Below are 21,683 nucleotides of genomic sequence, written 5' to 3'. Positions count from 1 at the left end.
GGGGCCGTGGTGCCCTTTTAGAATGAAAGTTATTATTTATGACGTATGATATGCCCTTTCTCAAAGTCTCTTTAATAAGCTTGAACAACTTTCCTGATCTCAAATATCATACCTTCAGTTCACTCGCGTCCCGATGTATCTGATTCAAACTCAAAGTATCTTTCCGAGATATATCATACGAGACGACGTGTACGTACATGTACGCCCGACCGGCTTTTACCGTCCCGACTGCCTCCGCAGCGCAGCGGCCGCGAGTACTGTATATACTAGCTAGGCAGCGCATATTCAGATAGAGTAAAGAGTGAACTCCAAGTTCACCAAGAAAAAAGAAAAATCCCACGATGCCATGGGGTGCCAGAATGGGGAATGGGGAGGGGTGGAGAGAGAGAGAGAGAGAGAGAGACCAATCAACAGAAGAAACCGCGCGTACTGGCGCATTCTTGGAGGTCATGAACTGTCTGTCACAGACTAATCATAGCAATCTACACGCGCACGCAAATTCCTTTGCCTGGTGGTTATGCCAGCCAGCTGTCGGAATGTGCTTTGAAGTTTCATGGCAGCCTGGGTGTGAATCGGTGTCGAGTTTCAATCAATACCTACTGTTGTTTTATTCCTGTTTTTAAAAAAAAATGTTGTTTCACCTGATAGAAACGCGGAGATCGGGAATGTGTTACAGCTGTAGGGAAGAGGTTTTTGTTGTGTGTTGCACTTTGTGTGTGTGTGTGTGTGTGTGTGTTTGTTTTTCTCGGTTTGTTTTTCTTCTTTCTTTTTTCATTAACACCAAACATGCCCTTTCCAATGTGGCCTTGGTGCCCCTCTGACTGACTTAAGTGCCCTGGCCTCTTGGAAAAAGTGCCCTTTTCTAAATGGCCTTGCCCCTCCAAAATCCTATTTCGAGGCCTGTAAAGCTGCTAGATTAAATGTCAGATGTTTGCTCTTAATTTTGGAAATGAATAACGGTAATATTCGACTCCGTATTAAACAAAAATAAATGTCGGATGTTTGCTCATACTTTTGGAAATGAATAGTGGTAAGATTCAGCTCCGTACGGTGCTGAAATTAATGTCAGATATTTGATTTTGCGTTCGGAAATGAATAGGGATAAAATACGGCTCCGGAAGATGCTGAAATAAATGTCGAATGTTTGCTTTGACGGTCGGATATAAATGATAATGAATTTCAACTCCGTATACGATGATAAAATAAATGCCGGAAGTTTACTTTTACGTTCGAAAGTAAATAATAATAATATTTAGCTCTGGAATATGCTAAAGTAAATGTCGAATTATCCCTTTGGCGTTCGGAAATGAATAACAATAATAATAAACTTCGTACAACGACGAGATAAATGTTGGATGTTTGCTTTTACTTTCGAAAGTGAATAGCAATAACATTCGGCTCCAGAAGATGCTGAAATAAATGTCAGATGATTGTTTTTACGTTCGGAAGTGAATAACAGTAATATTTTGCTCCATACGATGCTAAGTAACTGCTGGATGTTTGCTTTTAAATTTCGAAATGAATAACAGTAACATTGAAATGCGTTTGATGGTGAAGTTAATGTTTGCTTTGACGTTCGGAAATGAATAACAATAGTATTCAACTCCGTCCGATGATAGATAAATGTCTGATGTTTACTTTTATGTTCAAAAGTAAATAGCAATAACAATCAGCTCCGGAAGATGCTAAAATAAATGTTGAATGTTTGCTTTGGCGTTCGGAAATGAATAACAATAGTATTCAACTCAGTACGATGATGAAATAATTGCTGGATCTTTGCTTTTACGTTCAAAAGTAAATGGCAATAACATTCAGCTCCGGAAGATACTAAAATATATGTCGAATGATCCCTTTGACGTTCGGAAATGAATAACAGTGATATTCAGCTCCGTACGACGATGAAATGCCGAATGTTCGCTTTTACGTTCGAAAGTAAATAGTGCTCAATAACATTCGGCTTCGGAAGATGCCAAAATAAATGTCAGATGATTGCTTGAACGTTCGGAAGTGACAAGCAGTAACATTCTGCTCCATAATTAAGATGCTAAAATAAATATCAGACATTTGCTATAAATTTAACATTTCGTAATGAATAACAATAACATTCAGTTGCGTTTGATGGTAAATGTAATGTCGGATGACGTTTGAATGTGAAAAACAGTATAACATTCGGCTCCGTACGATGCTGAAATATGTCAGATGATTCATTTCACTTTCGGAAGTGGACAGCAGTAACATTCGGCTCCTTCGATCATAAAGAAAATGTCGGGTGTTTGCTTTTGAAATTGGAGATGAATAACGGTAATATTCTGCTCCGTACGATGCTAAAATAAGTAACAGATTGTTGCTTGTACATTTGGAAATTATAAACGGTATCAATCGGCTCAGTTAGATGATAAAATAAAGAGCGGATGTTTGCTTTCACGTTCGGAAATGAATAAGGATGATATTCGGGTCCGTAAGATGATAGAATGAATGTCGGTTGCTTGGTTTTACATTCCGGAAGGTGTTAAAATACTTGTAAATGTTGAATGATTGCTTGAATTTCCACCAGAAATAAATAACGGTAATTTTTTGGCTCTTTACGATGCTAAAACAAATGTCAGATGTTTACAATGTCTGCAAATGCTCCCACTTTCTCATTTCAAACGTAAATTTTGACCAATTTAATAGGCATCAACTTTTATAATAATCTATAAGCCTATTTGCGAAATCTTAGAACTCAGAATAACGGTATAAGATGATTAAATTTTCTCCTTATTTTAGACGTGGGTACCTGTATCACTTCAGTAATACTTGATATTTATTTTTCTATGTTTAGTAGGACCGATAGTTTTGCTTGTTTGTTTTTCTTTTCGGGCCACCAAAAAATAAAAATCAATCATTTTGGTGGCCCGATCGGGCCACCGAAATAAAAGTTAGTGTGGAGCCCTGGCCTTTTGTGGATAAAGTGTCTTGCTTAAAGGCAAATATCGGGCTTCGAGGGGATTGAAACCGCAAACCCGTACCATGGCTAATTGATTCAGATTCTACTTAAGTACATGTACTTGAAGGTCAACTTTAGATAGACTTTTTTTTTTTTTTTTTTTTTTTGCGATACAGCTGGGGCTCCATGCGCATTTATTTACAACAACAGTATAATCGGAAGACGAGCAGAAAGAATGTCAGCACCAGGAGTAATCGCACCGGGCCGAAAGGGGAAAAGGAAAAGTATATCCTGAATCTATACCCCCCACATCGACAAGAAGACAAATGAAAAAAGAAAAGAAAAGAAAATGAATGGACCCACATGACGCATAATTTTGGTAAATCTGCGGGATATTCGTTATTTCATTTTGCTGTGTTCAAACTATACACCAGTATAGCTTTTCGAGTGTGATCTTAATGCGTATGAATGTTCTATGGACTTTAAGTTTATAATGCGAAAGAGGGTAACTATATAACAATTAACGACATTGATAACGCCAAACAATAGGAAATTTCAGAGTGCAAGAAAAATAAGACGTCCCGGAAGTACGCCAGACATCATAATTGCTTTTTTTGTTCCTTTCTAGCTCCACAGCATCACCTAGGAAATCGATTTGACCAAGAACAAAAGCGCGTCCCTCTTTTCTTCCTGGGCAATTACCCCGGACCCTTCCCCTAGCCCTAATCCTAACCATAACCCAAACTCCTCACCCTAAACCTAACCCTAATCTTTACTCTAACCTTACCATTAACCAGTATTTAGCGGGGGAGGGGGGGGGTAATTGCCCTCTGGGGTTAATTGCCCGGATTAGGTTGCAACACACAACAAAAACCTCTTCCCTGGCCCTACACCTTCCCGATCTCCGTGTGTTGTCAGGTGAAACGACATGTTCAAATACAAGAATAAAACAACAGTAGGTATTGATTGAAACTCGACACCCATTCATGCCAGCCAGGCCAGGCTGAAATGTAACTTCAAAGCACATTCCGACAGCTGGCTGGCAAAACCACATGGCAAAGGAATTTGCGCGCGCTTGTGGATTGATCAATAAAATTGGAGGGCCTGGGAGCGGGAAAACAAGGGTGATTACTGAGTAGTCTGTGAGTTGTCAAAAGCAGACCTTTCGAACAATTGCAAACGTCATGATACTATTAAAATTTTTGTCTTCCTTTTGGACTGAAGAAAAAAATCACAAAGACGAGTTGAGTACACGTTGTATCACAATTTTTTACATAGCCATGCAAAACGATTACTACACTCATGTTATGACAAGAAGAATCAATATTCCAAGACAAATACAAAGCAGCCTCGGGTACTGACGGTGACAAGAAACGCCACGCATTCACAATGCACGTTGGGGAGCAACAGGGAGGTGGGAAGAGACTCTTCCCGCCTCCCTGGGAGCAACATGGAGTTGGCAGGGAGGGGTGATCCTGGAGTTTGTGGGAACTTCCCGATACTCGGTGACAACAGGGAGGTGGAAGAGAGACACTCCACCTCCCTGGTGACAACACGATTGTGACGATCTCAAAGCATGGACCCTACCACGCCCAGCAAATCTGCGTGCTACTTCTCAAAAATTTGAAGGAACTTTGTCTCTGATCTGTTGAGTTGTTTTTGCTGAATATCAGGAGCTTTTCATGCCTGACGTTCAAATGGATGGTTGCCAAAAATTTCATAATCTATAAATCTCTCAGTAATTGTCCCCGCCGAACGAGTTCGAGCAGGGGACTATGAAACGGGCTCCGTACGTGTGTGTGTCCGTGTGTCCGTGTGTCCGTGTGTCCGTCCGTCCGTCCGTCCGTCCGTGTGTCCGTCCGTGTGTGCGTCCGTGTGTGATCAAAACGTTCAAAATGCTACTCCTTCGTCATTTCTAACCCAATTTTGATTCTGTTTGCTTTATATGATAGCACTACATGGGAGCTTTGAAACTTCTATACAGAATTTCAATTGTGACCTTTGACCTTGACCTTTGACCTATATTGTACATTTTGCTTCAAAATGCTACTCCTTCGCCATTTCTAACCCGATTTTGATTCCGTTTGCTTTATATGATGGCACTAGGTGAGGGCTTCAAAACTTCTACACAGAATTTTGACCTTTGACTTCTTTGACCTTTGACCTTGATTTTTGACCTATATTGTACATTTTGCTACAAAATGCTACTCCTTTGCCATTTGTAACCCGATTTCAATTCCGTTTGCTTTAAGTGATGGCACTAGGTGAGGGCTTCAAAACTTCTACACAGAATTTTGACCTTTGACTTCTTTGACCTTTGACCTTGATTTTTGACCTATATTGCACATTGCCTACAAAATGCTACTCCTTCGCCATTTCTAACCCGATTTTGATTCCGTTTGCTTTATGTGATGGCACTAGGTGAGGGCTTCAAAACTTCTACACAGAATTTTGACCTTTGACTTCTTTGACCTTTGACCTTGATTTTTGACCTATATTGTACATTTTGCTACAAAATGCTACTCCTTTGCCATTTGTAACCCGATTTCAATTCCGTTTGCTTTAAGTGATGGCACTAGGTGAGGGCTTCAAAACTTCTACACAGAATTTTGACCTTTGACTTCTTTGACCTTTGACCTTGATTTTTGACCTATATTGCACATTGCCTACAAAATGCTACTCCTTCGCCATTTCTAACCCGATTTCGATTCCGTTTGCTTTATGTGATGGCACTAGGTGAGGGCTTCAAAACTTCTACATAGAATTTTGACCTTTGACTTCTTTGACCTTTGACCTTCATCTTTTTACCTATATTGTGCATTTTGCTACTAAATGCTACTTCCGGCGGGGACATATATTACGCACCGCGTAATTTCTACTTTTCCTTGTTTATTTTAGGCTGTTGATGCTGCCGTAAAAACATTAGAAATTTCATAGGAACTAGTCAGGATAAAGACAAAAAAATCTCCACACAAAACAAATATAAAGTATCTTTTATTGTCATTGGTAGTCAAATTTGTGTTATACAGATACATTGTATGATTAAAGCAATAGGTATAGTATTAACTATTGTATTACACGTAGTAACACTTTCATGGTAAGTTTGACGTTTTAAAAATCGCAGGAGAGTTTTTTTTTTTTTTTTTTTAAAGGAGTGCAACCATTTCTAAACGTGAAGGCATGATAAATGAAAGGAGAAAAAAAAAGAATCAACGTTTGTAATCCTGGGTCTTCGACTTGAGCTATCTTTAATTAAACATTCCTTCTCTGTTCATCTCCAAGACCCCAGACTGTTCATGACCTCCGAGAATGCGCCAGTACGCGCGGTTTCTTCTGTTGATTGGTATCTCTCTCTCTCCACCCCTCCCCATTCCCCACTCTGGCACCTTGGCATCGTGGGATTTTTCATGTTTCTGGGTAAACTTTCATGTGAAGCGTGCCTATCAAGTCACCACTTGACTCACCTGCTGGCAGTGTAATAATGCGAGCAGAAAGTGGTAGACATTTTCTTCTGCTGCAGCTACTTTTACTGCCGAAATACTCGGCTTTGTCACCACACACTACCACCAGTTATTCGGCGAGACACACGTTGTGTATTGGAATATAAATGGACTTTTGCACCTTCCTGAATTGAGTAAGTGTCTGACCGTTGTTGAAATCGTGACATCGCTAACGTTAGACAGTCGGCGTTAGTTTTAGGCTTGCGTATGCGTGATTTCATGGGTTCAATGTTCGATGGAATATGTTGGCTGTGGGGAAAAATGTGGCTTCGAAATTTTTACTTGCCCGATTCCATTGACTGCGCCCATGAGTACAAATTTGACGACCATGACAATACGACATTGCCAGGGGAGTTCTGCTCAACTACAAAATCTTTTCGGTATTTGATATCGCTATTTAAATGCCTTCCGCCGGCAGGAAATTGTCCGTAGTAAATATTACGAACGACAGTTACTTAACCGAGGCATCTCCGAGTCTCGCAATTTCCGAGATTTCTTGCCAGTCCACATGACAAGTCCGCTAAACGCAAGATCTAAAAATTAACGCACAGTAACGATCTGTAACGCACAGTAACGATCTGTAACGATCTGTAACGATCATTCACGCACGGTGATCGTTAATTTTGTAACGCAGAAAGATTAATGCAGTACCGATCGGCGCTTGCGTTACACGTAAATTTAACGCAAAGTTTATTTTGGTATATACTGTAGATAAATATATCAGATTACTGTTTGCCCTTTGTTTCGTTGGTTGTTGTTGTTTTTATTTTGCTTCCTTTCATTTCCCTCTTTCACTACATTTCCCCATATTTTTCACTTCTTCAAAATTCACTCCTTGCCCCATCCTCGTGGTGCCGCACGTGCCACACACATACTAACTACCCTGTGAAACAAACTCTCAATCTTTTCATTGATGACCACTGTCGCCAACAATGAGAATATAAGAGGTTCTTTCATGAATTCTGTGTTGTCTCCAGGCCTACTAACTCTGACAATCTTTGCATTAAAAACATTATGACGTTATTGTCTGCCTGGATGTTTTTTTAGCCCCCTTTTAATGAAGACTATCCAATTTTATTAAAAAAATAATAATCATACAAGTATTGAAATGCCCCTTTTCTGCCAAACCCTCTTTTTTTTTTCAACTTCACTCCGCCTCATTTTCATCAACGAATGCCTTATTCCCCCCTCTGGAAAATACCTTTAGGCAAAAGGGGCACTTCTTGCCAAAGCATGGGCAAAGAGTCAAGAGAAAAAAAAAAGGCAAACAATTGGCCGGTTTGCTTTGTTCCCTCTCATTTCTTTTTTTTTTTTTCTTTTTTTCTTTTTCTTTTTTTTTTTGATGTGTTGGCTCACTTTCTTCACCCTCTTGCAATTTTTGCGAAAATTAATTTTTCACAAAAAAACTCACTCTCTTTGCTCACTTGCATGGATTGAATATCTCCCTTTGGCCTTTCAACTTACAAAGTGCCCCTTTTCTGCTGTACCTCCCCACTTCATCCTGAAGGGCCGGACGGCTCTATAGGGGCAGGGGGTGCATACCCCCCCCCCCCCCCCCATACTTTTGGGGGCACCATCAAAATGTGCCCCCTTTTCTGGAATATGCCCCTTTTTAGGAGAATGGGACCGATTTTGCACTAGAAAGGGCAACTGAAAGTACAAAAAGGGCCTGGAAGGAGCACAGGGGGGGGGGGTACACAGTGCCCCTCCACCTTTTGGAGGATCAACTAAATGTGCCCTTTTTTCCTGTAAAGGGGGGCACACTTTTTCCTAAGGGGCAGTTTTAAGAACAAAAAGGGCACTTTGAAGAACAAAAAGGGCACTTTGAGGAACAAAAAGGGCACTTTGAGGAACAAAAAGGGCACTTTGAGGAACAAAAAGGGCACTCTGAGGAACAAAAAGGGCACTTTGAGGAACAAAAAGGGCACTTTGAGGAACAAAAAAGGGCACTTTGAGGAACAAAAGGGCACTTTTAGGAACAAAAAGGGCACAATTTTTCTTGCTCGCACCTTTCGGCAAAAATTATTGATTTGAAGAGCAAAATCATTTTTTTTTTTTGCTATTGTTTCACAGTTTTTCGGCTCACTCGCAATTCATTCTTCACAAATATTTCAAGCTCGCTCACTTCGCTTTCTTGCATAAATAAATTTCACTCTGCCGCCCCTAAAGGGGCACTTTCCTTTTAAGTGAAAAACGGCGATAATTTTTCTCGCTCATTTCGCCCACTTGCAACTTTCTTTAAAAAAATATAAAGTTGAAAATTATCAAAATCATGTTTTTGCTACTATTATTTTTTTTTCCCCCCTCACAAAATGACCATTTCAAATCAGGAAGTACCCCCTTTTTGGCTGCCCCCCCCCCCCCTCCGCCCCGTCCCCACTTTCAATTAACCAGCCAACCCGTGTTCACATACAGTGTTACGGGGTGGGGGATCTGCACAATTTTTATGCCTCCGCAACGAAGTGGCCGGAGGCATTATGTTTTCGGGTCGTCCGTCCGTCCGTCCGTCCGTCCGTCCGTCCGTACGTCCGTACGTCCGTACGTCCGTACGTCTGTACGTCTGTACGTCCGTCCGTACGTCCGTCCGTCCCGTTTTGTTTTTGTCGATATCTCAAGAACCGTGTGGTGGTTTTACATCAAACTTGGTATGAGGGTATATCCTTGGGGGATTATACTTTGTGTGGATTTTAGGGTCACAGGGTCAAAGGTCACAGGTTATTTTGTGAAAAAAAAATGTGAAATTTCATGTTTTTCTCCATATCTCGCAAATGGTTCAAGGTATCTTCATTGAACTTAGTATATATGGTTGTACCGATGGGCAGTGATTATCTAGGGAAGTTGGGGGTCATGGTTCAAAGGTCAGGGGGGTCAAAGGTCAAGGTCAACTCCTAAAAATATCACTACTTTCCTTAAAATGCAATATGTCTGAAGGTTTTTTTTTTAAAACTTGGTGTATGGCATGTATTACCCAATATATATTTTTGGGGAAGTTTCTTGCCAAAAGGTCAAAGGTCAAAAGGTAAAAGGTCAAGTGAAAGTGCTAAATTGCACTTTTTCCTCCATATCTCGAAAGTAACTCAAGGTATCATCATGAAACTTACATATTTATGCATGTTCAACCTAACAGTGATTCTCTTTGGAACTGTGAGGTCAAAGGTCAAAGGCCAGGTTTAGATAATGCTATTTTCCCATCTGATACTGAAATTATACTTTTTCTCAATACCTTGAAAATTACTCAATACATAAACTTATAAAAGGGTCAAAAGTCAAGTAAAAATCATAAGTTCCCCCAAATACCTGCACTCTGACATTTTAATCATTCATCCAATTGAACCTAGTTCTAGGAAAGTGAACATTCAGCACATTTGTGGCAAACCTGTCATTTTAATATTTTGCCAATTGTGTGAAACTGTCATCACACATTGTACTATAGACCTATTAGGAGAACCATGCATTATGGCGGAGGCATATCAGTAGCCGTAGCGATATATCTAGTTTTACATTTTATTTCACTTTTTTTTGCATGCGTGCCCTCGATCACATTTACTTTGAGCATGCGGGCATGAATGCAGAGCGAGAGAGATGGCAATGCTCGCAGCCGTCCAACATGCCTGGCATTTATTAGCATGGCTTGCGACCACTTGCTCCAGACGATTTTAATCTTCCGCATTCCCCACAGTAACACACGCATGCACATACTGCACCCACCCAACGCGCTCAACCGCTGATTGCGACACTCGACGTACAGACACCATTAACGTACTTCCGTACGTACGCGCGGGCACACTACGAATACAGTCCAGGAAGTGGACTACTACACTGTTGTACCTAGCTAGCTCTATGGCCGCTGCGCTGCGGAGGCAGTCGGAACGGTCAAAGCCGGTCGGCCGTACATAAGTACAAGTGTACGTACACGTCGTCTTGTTGAGTTTAAATCAGATATATTGGGACGCGAGTGAACTGAACAGAAGGTATGATATTTGAGATGAGGAAATTTGTTCAAGCTTATTGAAGTGTAGACTTTGAGAAAGGGCATATTATACGTCATAAATAAGAACTTTCATTCTAAAAGGGCACCACGGCCACAAGAAAAAGGGCACATTTTTTTTGGCCGTAACTTTGATCACGGAAGAAAGGGCATTGCGGCCAACGAGAGGGGCACCGACGGCCATGGCCGTCGGTGGCCGTCGGTTAATTCGAGGCCTGGAACAACGAACATGACCCCCACCCTCACCCCCCCCCCCCAAAAAAAAAAAAGAAAGAAAGAAAGAAAGAGCCAAGTCAAACTAAGAATCAGTCTGAATTAGTCACTTTGAAAATTCCAAGTACCGCCTGAATTATCTCTCTCTGTTCAATAAAGAAATAAACAATGTCAAACTAAGAATTAAACTTATTATCTTGTTTTGAATATTTTTTTTTTGCTTTTCTGATTCAATAAAAAAAAGGGCAAGTAACGCGCAATTGCTGAAGAAAGAAAATATATTTAATGACCAAATAACGGAGAACATATCCTTCTTATTTCTTTTTTCCTCTGTGGGGGGGTTAATTTTCTTGTTAATGCTTGGTCGTTTATGTACACGCAATTTTGGTGAAACCATTTTCTTTTTCGTCGGCATTCGACGATAAGGTTCCTGTGGGTTCCTGTGGGTTCACGCTTGCCAAAATTGCGTGATTTCTCTAAAATACTATGAACCTGAATGATCTCTGACTGGTAATTCAGTCTATTTGATGATCAACAGTTGTTTATTTTCTGCTTGTAAAAGACCACGTAAACTACATCGTACATGCTGTTTCGTTCAGCCGAGCGAGCCATGCCATAGCAATGGCGACACACACATGGCGCGCTCGCCTTTCCCACACATTCCCTGGTTACACCTTACAGCCCGCATATGCATGTGATGTATCTTAGGTGACTTACAATGCAGTGAATAATCTGATAATGGTACCGTACTTACAGCTAGGGTTAGGGAAACTGAAACTTTTACAAATTACTTCAATGAAAACGACATCGATATATGTATTCATGTTACCATTTTATTATTATCATGTGTATCAGGTGAATTCCATGCCTGTCTACTGTTCTCATTCTGACCGCTGTGCTACTTGTTGATTCTTGCAGTGATTCTTGCCGGCTCTCTGTGGCCGCACGTGTGTAATGTGTGCGCCTTGGACGCTTCTAACAAAATTTGGACGAAACTGCCGAGCTCCGAACACGCATTTTCCGAACGAGCAACGCATTTGCCAAACGGAATTGAGCAGGCGGATGTGGATGAAATTGCATCCACAAAGCGTCAGAATCATTGCTACTGGCTCAATAACGAAATTTCCTCCCTGCGAGATTTCGTTGCTACTGAATCGATAAGAAACTTTCGTTGGAAAAAGAAATTGACAGCTCTAGGCGTTTCTTATTGCGCGTACTGTACATGTACATGTAATGGATAGGGTCATCCAAATTTGGGTCAGGCTCAAAACATTTATTCCTTGATACATCGCATAATCTAATTTGTCAGAATTTACATAATTTCAAGTTAATTTTTTTTAAATTGTTGTGATGCAGGAGTCTATATAGATCAGAATCATCGTATCACACAGGAAGGTTCTCAGCTTACACCAAACAATAGTATTCTGTTATGTTTTTTTTTTTTTTTTCCAGGAGCATTCTTGGTGATGATGATGACCTCGATGAAGACATGGATGACAGCTTCACAGGAAACCCTACTAAGGTATTTTTTCATATGTATCTCTCTTGTATGAATAGCTTGATAGCATAAATCTTTAGATTTTAACAGTTTGGAAATAAGGCAGGAAATATGTAGTCCATACAATTGTAGGCAACCATAACACAGGGTCTGTACTGCACTCTGGCGTACCATCTCTTGGAGGCTGTACAGTTCTAGTTCTTCTATAAAACCAAAAATGATTGTACCCAAAATGCTATAGGAAAGTATGTTCATGAGTGCAAATTCAAGTGTGTTCATGTCAGATCCAGGGGGGCAAAGTGGGAAACAATTTCCACATTTCTTCTGTGGGGGGGGGGGGCTCCTTAGGGGGTCTCAGAAATATCCCTGCCTTCCCGAATTAGTTTAACATCACAGTTAAAAACTTAAATTTGTGGTAGAGGTGCATGCAGGCCTGAAGACCACTTGTGTCTAGGAACTGAGGTTGGGGGTGAGTATGGGCATGGTCAACATGACAGTGACAGTGAACAAGCATGGGCACCAGCCAGCCCAAAGGCTTGGGTTGGCTACATCTACCTCACAGGAAATAGCAAGGAAATTGGAGGTGAGGGAGTTTTGGTAAAGGAAGAAATCTTTGAGCAGGTACTGTAAACGCAGAAGTTTTTGCGGTACATAGATTTTCGAGGATTGCTACTTCTGGCTAGCAGGAATTCTAAAAAAAGTCTGCGAAAATATCTTTCACAATTTTCTCTGCACATTATGAATGGGTTTGGCAGTTCCGTAGCGCGAATTCAACAACCCACAAATATGTTTTTGAGCCGCTCAGCACAAAATCAATCACACGAAAGTATCAACGTTTACAGTAGTAAAGGTAAGGAAGAAAAATGGCAAGTGATAGTAGGCTTTTCTCGGTTTTCCGATATTTATGCCTTCGCCACAAGCTCAGGCGTTATGTATCTGGGTTGTCCGTCTGTAATGGATTTTGTGGACGACGTCAAGAGCCATTGGAGGTATTCATTTAAATAAAATTTATGTTGACAAAGCTGTGCCTTTCAACTTTTGAGCACACATACTCAAGGTCAAGGTCAAATTCTAAAATTTCACTGTTTCCCCCATATAGTCCATGGGCCAAGACCCGAAAAATGGGTTGTTGGTACCACCTGAGATGGCAAAACCTTTTTGGTGTCATTTTGTTTGTCGGGCATAGATATGCTTATCAAGCTATGATAGCATTTCCAGATGAGTAGCTTAGTCATAATAAATTAATTTTTAACCAATTTGGTCTCGTTTTTATATCCCTGTACTTCTGAATCGAAACTACCCGCTATACAAAGAAGAGCTCTGTCTTCTGTATGTCCACAGGTGTTCTGTTGTAAACGCAGTGCGCTTAGTCTTCATCTAGAACAATGTACCGTTATCATATCTAAAGTTACTAATAAAAGGGATTATCTATACTGTTTTTATACTACCCTCTCAACAAATACATTGGTTTTAAACAAAAATCACTCTGTTCATTTGCAATATCATTTATTATAATGTATTGTAGTGTACAAGTACATTGTTTTTACATTGAGTCTTTCATTGTTGGATGGAAATAAAGCGACATTGGCGTGGTATTAGCGTTTTCACCGTAGCATTTTCACCGGAAAATGATAAATAATTGAAAAATACGGTAAAATTCACGAGAAATTGCTTTTTTGAATTGTTGTTTTTAGATAAAGGGGATATACACTATATTATAAGCTTTGGATATTCCCTTCGCCGTCTTGAATAAAGACTAAGCGCTGTGGACATCATGACCTTTGGATATTCCCTTCGCTGCCTTGAATAAAGACTAAGCGCACCGCTTTAACAACAGAACACCTGTGAACATACAGAAGACAGTGCTCTTGTTTGTATAGCGGTTAGTTTCGATTCAGAAGTATGGGGATATAACAACGAGACCAAATTGGTTAAAAATTCATTTATTATGACTAAGCTACTCATTTGGAAATGCTATCATAGCTTGATAAGCATATCTATGTCCGACAAACAAAATGGCACCAAAAATGTTTTGCCACCTCAGGTGGTACCAATATCTGGCCTGGCCCATAGACTAATATCTCTTCAATGCCTAAATGTATTTTCTTGAAACTTAGTGTATGTATATGCATGTCTAAGCAGATTAAGATTTTATATTGAAACTTTGTGAGAGATTACATCTTAATACATGAGATCCCGCTAGTACACGCGACACTCAATTCGTTAGTCACCACCATTTTGTACTCATGTTAGAACTTCTGTGCATGGAAATTTCGAATTTTCATCAAGTTGGAACGATGCTATCATCAAAGTGATCTAATTGGGAGGATTTCTTGTGTTGACGATCATTTTCTCCAGCGGGATTGCCAACTGGTTTAATGACTTTGTCCAACGTTCCTAATGTGGGCGGCACAGCTGCACCACTACTGACACCAGTCGTGTCCCCGGCAGCCACGGGCGGGGGTCGCAGAGACCAGCAATAGGGAGCTTTCGATTGAGGACGCAGTGAAATCTGCGATGCACAAAGCAACCAATCCGGAACGTCCTCGTCCATCAGTCCATTGACCCTTAAAGGCACATGGTCCCGGTGGTTTAGTCAAATGCGTACGTGGGTGCACGGCGCAAGTTTCCTATAGAGACCTACGCTATCGACTCCTCTTTAGCGCTTACGCTGTGACCCACTTCCCCGAGTCCGAAGAAGTCCGATCCACTGTAGTCAGTGGTCCGATCACAGTTCAGCTCATGATTCGGCTGAGAGGGATGACAGCTATAGCAAACTTCTTTTGTGAAGTCATAATAAGAAGCACATATGCACGCACCCTGGCATTACTACAGACTGCGCAATGCGCAGAGAAGACAACGAAGGCAACGTTACTTAGCAACACCTACGCACTTTACTCTTGATGACAGCTCAACTTCGGTAAGGCGCAACAGATTTACTATCGCGAGCGTTCGGCCGCATGGGGAATGCTCGCGTTCCTCCTTTTGTTAGGGGACGCCCCTATTCCTCCTGCGTGCAGAATGGGGGGCTTAATCCCTCTGTTCATCAGCCTAATAGGGCATTCCTTGGACGCAACAGAACGGGCTTGCTCACAAGTCGCATTCATGGCGTTCCTCGCCGCTTTAGGAACGCAAGGATTATCCCAACCACATGCTTTCCGCGCATGGCTTCACCTATGAAAAGAACAATTTGCGCCGGCAAGTGCACAATTCACGGTAGACGCCAGAACTCCACATCGTTCTTGCCAGTTAAAAATAAAGTGCGTGGCAAAAACGAGTGAGAGAAATCGTGCACTTCAGACAGTTTACAAACAATTGCGACTCCACATGCATATTTTGTAATTGTTAAGTACAGTCGCATACTAGTACGCTATGGAGTAACATTGCACGAGTTCGCAAAATTCTCACGACTCGCAGTTTCCAAGCGTCATGAACAGGATTGGTATTCCAAAAGTTTTGCCAAAGTTTTGCGATTATTCACAAGCAATAATTCACAAGCGAGAAGTTGCATTCTGGTTTACTTTTCGATGACATTAGTCAAGGCTCGACACTTACGGTGGCCCGGTGGCCCGGGGCCCGGGGCCACAAAAAACGCACGTCGGGCCACCAAAATTTCAGAAATGAAAATTTGAAAAAAGTCGGATGTTTGCCTTTACTTTCAAAAATGAACAGCGGTAACAATCAGCTCCGTAAGATGCTAAAATAGATGTCAGATGTTTACTCTTAATTTTGGAAATGAATAACGGTAATATTCGACTCCGTATGATACTAAAATAAATGTCGGATGTTTGCTTATACTTTTGGAAATGAATAACGGTAAGAGTCAGCTCCGTACGGTGCTTAAATTAATGTCAGATAATTGATTTTGCATTCGGAAATGAATAAGGATAACATTCGGCTCCGGAAGATGGTGAAATAATTGTCGAATGTTTGCTTTGACGTTCGGAAATGAATGATAATGATATTCAACTCTGTATGATGATAAAATAAATTTCTGATGTTTGCTTTTATGTTCGAAAGTAAATAGCAATAACATTCAGCTCCGGAAGATGCTAAAATAAATGTCGAATGTTTCCTCTGACGTTCGGAAATGAATCAGAGTAATATTCAATTCCGTATGGTGATTAAATAAATGTCGGATATTTGCTTTACTTTCGAAAGTAAAAAGCAATAACATTCGGCTCCAGAAGATGCCAGAATAAATGTCAGATGATTGCTTTTACTTTTGAAAGTGAATAGCAGTAACATTCTGCTCCATACCATGCTAAAACAAATGTCGGATATTTGTTATTCCACACTGCTCGATTGAAAAAAAAAAACTGTTACGATTCGCTAAAGTTTGTTATCATGCTGAAGGTTCGCTTTTCCTTTTTATATAAGTTTCGAAATTTCGGACGTTACATAGCTGATACAAAAACGAAGTTTCTTACCACGAATATGATAATTTCTTTACAGATAAACGACCCACCTTTTTTTCCATTTTCGGATGAATGAACCATCTGACTTTTTACCCACGCCGATGAAAATCGGCAGGGGGTTATGTAAAGGGTTCCGTATGTTTGTTTGTTTGTTTGTTTTTTGTTTGTTTGTTTGTTTGTTTGTTTGTTTGTGTACAAGATAACAAGAGAACGGGTAAACAGATTTGCACGAAATGTTAAGGGGATGTTTGGATAATGGCAGGAAAGAATCGATTAGATTTTGGTGATAATCGGTTGACCCTTGCAAATTCTGTGTGACCTTGAAGTTTTGACCCCATGGTATAGTGACCACTCTGAAAATTTCCCGTTTCTCACTTTGCGATTTTCCGCTACCATACGAAAACATAAACTCCCAAACGATCCGACTTCGCTGCTCAAATGTTCGTAAGAATTCCGAAATTTACGTTTAGGCCTATTTGAGGGACTATGTCCTTCTAGATTTATGAAAGTACGTTCTCCGTCATCACAAACTGGCCCGTATTTTGATGATTTTTCAAATTAACATTGATTGTTTTTTTCGTTGGAGGAGCATTTGCTCGGTCGCAGTCACACTGCACGATATGCTAGCTCAATGTCAATGCGTGTGCAAGGCCGCTGAAAATGCATCGCGCTCTACACTGTTGGTGCAAAATTGCATCGGGGACGTTGCGGCGCTCGTTGGTGGCCGAATACTGGTGCAGTAGACATTTGCATTCAACCCTTGCATTGAATAATTCCCGTAGACACTAATCATAGGGGTAATTGCCTAGGGGGTACGTAAATTTTGTTTTTCTTTTGCGCTTTTGTAGATACCATCAAAGATTGTACACTCATACGACCTTTGATATCATCACACTCTCGGCTTGCTATAATCAAAATATCCCGCAAGAAAACGGCGTATTTCTCGATTTTTAGCGCTTTTTCCGCGACCCGTCGCGTAGACAATACTCTTAAAACTGGACTTAATTCGCGCGCGCTTGGAAAAGTTCCGATTCTGCACTTTTGACTGTGGAATTTGGGATTTTCGATGGATTTTTGGAGGAGACTTAAGGACTTTCCTGTACATGAATGAGTGTTAATACCGTATGTGTAATGATGTGATTTGCGTGTGATGTGACTGTAGAACCAAAGATCGTACACTTCAGTGTACGATCTTTGGTAGAACTCACTGGCTGGTGATAAAGCACACTGGCAATTAAGTGGCCGAATTCTGGTAGATGACCGAATGCACATTATGTTTACCCCGACTTTGTACTTAGGCGTGGGTCTGCCGCCTTTGACGGCCCCTCTCTAGTTTTTTTTTTTTCCGGAATGATGAATATCGTGCAAAGAAGTAAACGATGTCACGTTCAGAAATAAACCCATATATTCCCGTCACAGGAAAAGATTCGGCGTTTTTAATTTTCTTTTAGCCAAAAATGATATAAGTTTCGTACCATGCACGTAAGTCATTCTCACATTTAAGAACATTCGGAATAATGCCACAAATGGTATTAACGAGCCCTAATACAATTTTGGATTAACACATTAGTTAAGGCATATCAAATTTGCGTGTTTTGCGGGTTCAGCATAAAGAACCATCGGATTTACGAACCTTATTCTTCTTTCGGAATAATGAACATAAGGCAAAGGAAATAACGATGCCATAATAAGAATTCAACTTATTTTCTTGCCTCAAAGATTTTCCATCCTTATTTTCTGAACTACTAACCCCCAATGCCAGACCAAAAATCTGAAAATTAAATAAGCTCTGCTTTCTGATGTTTTGTTAATCCCAGAAATTAAAAGGAACAAGTTGTGTTATTCGTTTTCAGAGTAACGTAATTAATTTAATATACCGATAATTGCACCTTTAGAATCACAAAATTCGTGCTGTTTCGGATTAATGAATCGTATTTATTTTTCACATTAACGAATATCAATAAGGCAGAGGGAATTTGTGAGAATAGCGAATCTTATTTAACTTTCGCATTACAAGAACCTTACAGGTGCAACGAACATCAAAATATAAGAACGATGTCAAACTAAAAATTAAACTGTAAAGTTGCTTCAACAATTTTACCTCCCGTCGATATTGCTTTTCCGATCTAAATCTAAAAATGAAATAAAACAAAACAAAACAAAACACACGATGAAACGCGTTATTATTGCCGAACATAGAATACATCCCCATAGGTGGAACAAAATAACAACAGAAAAAGATGCAGAGAGAGAATGATGGGCGGGAGAATGGTCTTTAAGGTCGAAGGTCTTTTTTGTGGAATTGAATATTAGATGTACATGTTGTGCACAGAAATGACGCAGTCTGTCAAAGTGTGTCAGAGTCACGAGAAATCAAGTTTCAGTTATGCCTATAGAGATAGGTAGAACTCACTGGCTGGTGATAAAGCACACTGGCAATTAAGTGGCCGAATTCTGGTAGATGACCGAATGCACATTATGTTTACCCCGACTTTGTACTTAGGCGTGGGTCTGCCGCCTTTGACGGCCCCTCTCTAGTTTTTTTTTTTTCCGGAATGATGAATATCGTGCAAAGAAGTAAACGATGTCACGTTCAGAAATAAACCCATATATTCCCGTCACAGGAAAAGATTCGGCGTTTTTAATTTTCTTTTAGCCAAAAATGATATAAGTTTCGTACCATGCACGTAAGTCATTCTCACATTTAAGAACATTCGGAATAATGCCACAAATGGTATTAACGAGCCCTAATACAATTTTGGATTAACACATTAGTTAAGGCATATCAAATTTGCGTGTTTTGCGGGTTCAGCATAAAGAACCATCGGATTTACGAACCTTATTCTTCTTTCGGAATAATGAACATAAGGCAAAGGAAATAACGATGCCATAATAAGAATTCAACTTATTTTCTTGCCTCAAAGATTTTCCATCCTTATTTTCTGAACTACTAACCCCCAATGCCAGACCAAAAATCTGAAAATTAAATAAGCTCTGCTTTCTGATGTTTTGTTAATCCCAGAAATTAAAAGGAACAAGTTGTGTTATTCGTTTTCAGAGTAACGTAATTAATTTAATATACCGATAATTGCACCTTTAGAATCACAAAATTCGTGCTGTTTCGGATTAATGAATCGTATTTATTTTTCACATTAACGAATATCAATAAGGCAGAGGGAATTTGCGAGAATAGCGAATCTTATTTAACTTTCGCATTACAAGAACCTTACAGGTGCAACGAACATCAAAATATAAGAACGATGTCAAACTAAAAATTAAACTGTAAAGTTGCTTCAACAATTTTACCTCCCGTCTATATTGCTTTTCCGATCTAAATCTAAAAATGAAATAAAACAAAACAAAACAAAACACACGATGAAACGCGTTATTATTGCCGAACATAGAATACATCCCCATAGGTGGAACAAAATAACAACAGAAAAAGATGCAGAGAGAGAATGATGGGCGGGAGAATGGTCTTTAAGGTCGAAGGTCTTTTTTGTGGAATTGAATATTAGATGTACATGTTGTGCACAGAAATGACGCAGTCTGTCAAAGTGTGTCAGAGTCACGAGAAATCAAGTTTCAGTTATGCCTATAGAGATAGGTAGAACTCACTGGCTGGTGATAAAGCACACTGGCAATTAAGTGGCCGAATTCTGGTAGATGACCGAATGCACATTATGTTTACCCCGACTTTGTACTTAGGCGTGGGTCTGCCGCCTTTGACGGCCCCTCTCTAGTTTTTTTTTTTTTCCGGAATGATGAATATCGTGCAAAGAAGTAAACGATGTCACGTTCAGAAATAAACCCATATATTCCCGTCACAGGAAAAGATTCGGCATTTTTAATTTTCTTTTAGCCAAAAATGATATAAGTTTCGTACCATGCACGTAAGTCATTCTCACATTTAAGAACATTCGGAATAATGCCACAAATGGTATTAACGAGCCCTAATACAATTTTGGATTAACACATTAGTTAAGGCATATCAAATTTGCGTGTTTTGCGGGTTCAGCATAAAGAACCATCGGATTTACGAACCTTATTCTTCTTTCGGAATAATGAACATAAGGCAAAGGAAATAACGATGCCATAATAAGAATTCAACTTATTTTCTTGCCTCAAAGATTTTCCATCCTTATTTTCTGAACTACTAACCCCCAATGCCAGACCAAAAATCTGAAAATTAAATAAGCTCTGCTTTCTGATGTTTTGTTAATCCCAGAAATTAAAAGGAACAAGTTGTGTTATTCGTTTTCAGAGTAACGTAATTAATTTAATATACCGATAATTGCACCTTTAGAATCACAAAATTCGTGCTGTTTCGGATTAATGAATCGTATTTATTTTTCACATTAACGAATATCAATAAGGCAGAGGGAATTTGCGAGAATAGCGAATCTTATTTAACTTTCGCATTACAAGAACCTTACAGGTGCAACGAACATCAAAATATAAGAACGATGTCAAACTAAAAATTAAACTGTAAAGTTGCTTCAACAATTTTACCTCCCGTCTATATTGCTTTTCCGATCTAAATCTAAAAATGAAATAAAACAAAACAAAACAAAACACACGATGAAACGCGTTATTATTGCCGAACATAGAATACATCCCCATAGGTGGAACAAAATAACAACAGAAAAAGATGCAGAGAGAGAATGATGGGCGGGAGAATGGTCTTTAAGGTCGAAGGTCTTTTTTGTGGAATTGAATATTAGATGTACATGTTGTGCACAGAAATGATGCAGTCTGTCAAAGTGTGTCAGAGTCACGAGAAATCAAGTTTCAGTTATGCCTATAGATATAAATGTGGATTCTGAAGACTCTAAAGCTGCGTTTACACCATGTTCCCGGCGGCCACGGCAGCCTCATTTGACATTTGCCTGAGATGCAATGCGCTGTGGGTATACTAGTACATGCAGTTGAGACATTCTCCTGTTCCCCAACACCCCACTCGTCCCCCTCCTTCGCATTCTAAGTCTTGTTCGGATCGTTCCAGTCCTCGTCCGGGCAAACTTCTAGATATCACACGCTGTTCTCACGGCGTCTGATCAGGCTATAGACTATCAATATTTTCCATCCCGTCCCGCTACGGACTGCCTCCAAGTTTTGTTAGGGTCTATTACGTGCCGTC

General features: G+C 40.0%; 1 protein-coding gene across 1 annotated transcript in view; it reads left to right on the top strand.

Annotated features, from left to right (window-relative positions):
- Window positions 1-21,683, top strand: part of LOC139734526 (wee1-like protein kinase 2) — a 233,965-nt gene that overhangs the window by 43,761 nt on the left and 168,521 nt on the right. The window contains exon 2 of the mRNA XM_071645302.1: window positions 12,080-12,149. Within this exon, the coding sequence (XP_071501403.1) occupies window positions 12,080-12,149 (70 nt within the window). The remainder of the gene's footprint in view (window positions 1-12,079; window positions 12,150-21,683) is intronic.

Source organism: Diadema antillarum, unplaced genomic scaffold, assembly GCF_040938485.1.
Source record: "Diadema antillarum isolate AM-2024a unplaced genomic scaffold, OU_Dant_1.0 seq00000531_RagTag, whole genome shotgun sequence".
NCBI classification, from domain to species: Eukaryota; Metazoa; Echinodermata; class Echinoidea; order Diadematoida; family Diadematidae; genus Diadema; species Diadema antillarum.
This window is presented reverse-complemented; position numbering and strand designations above follow the sequence as displayed.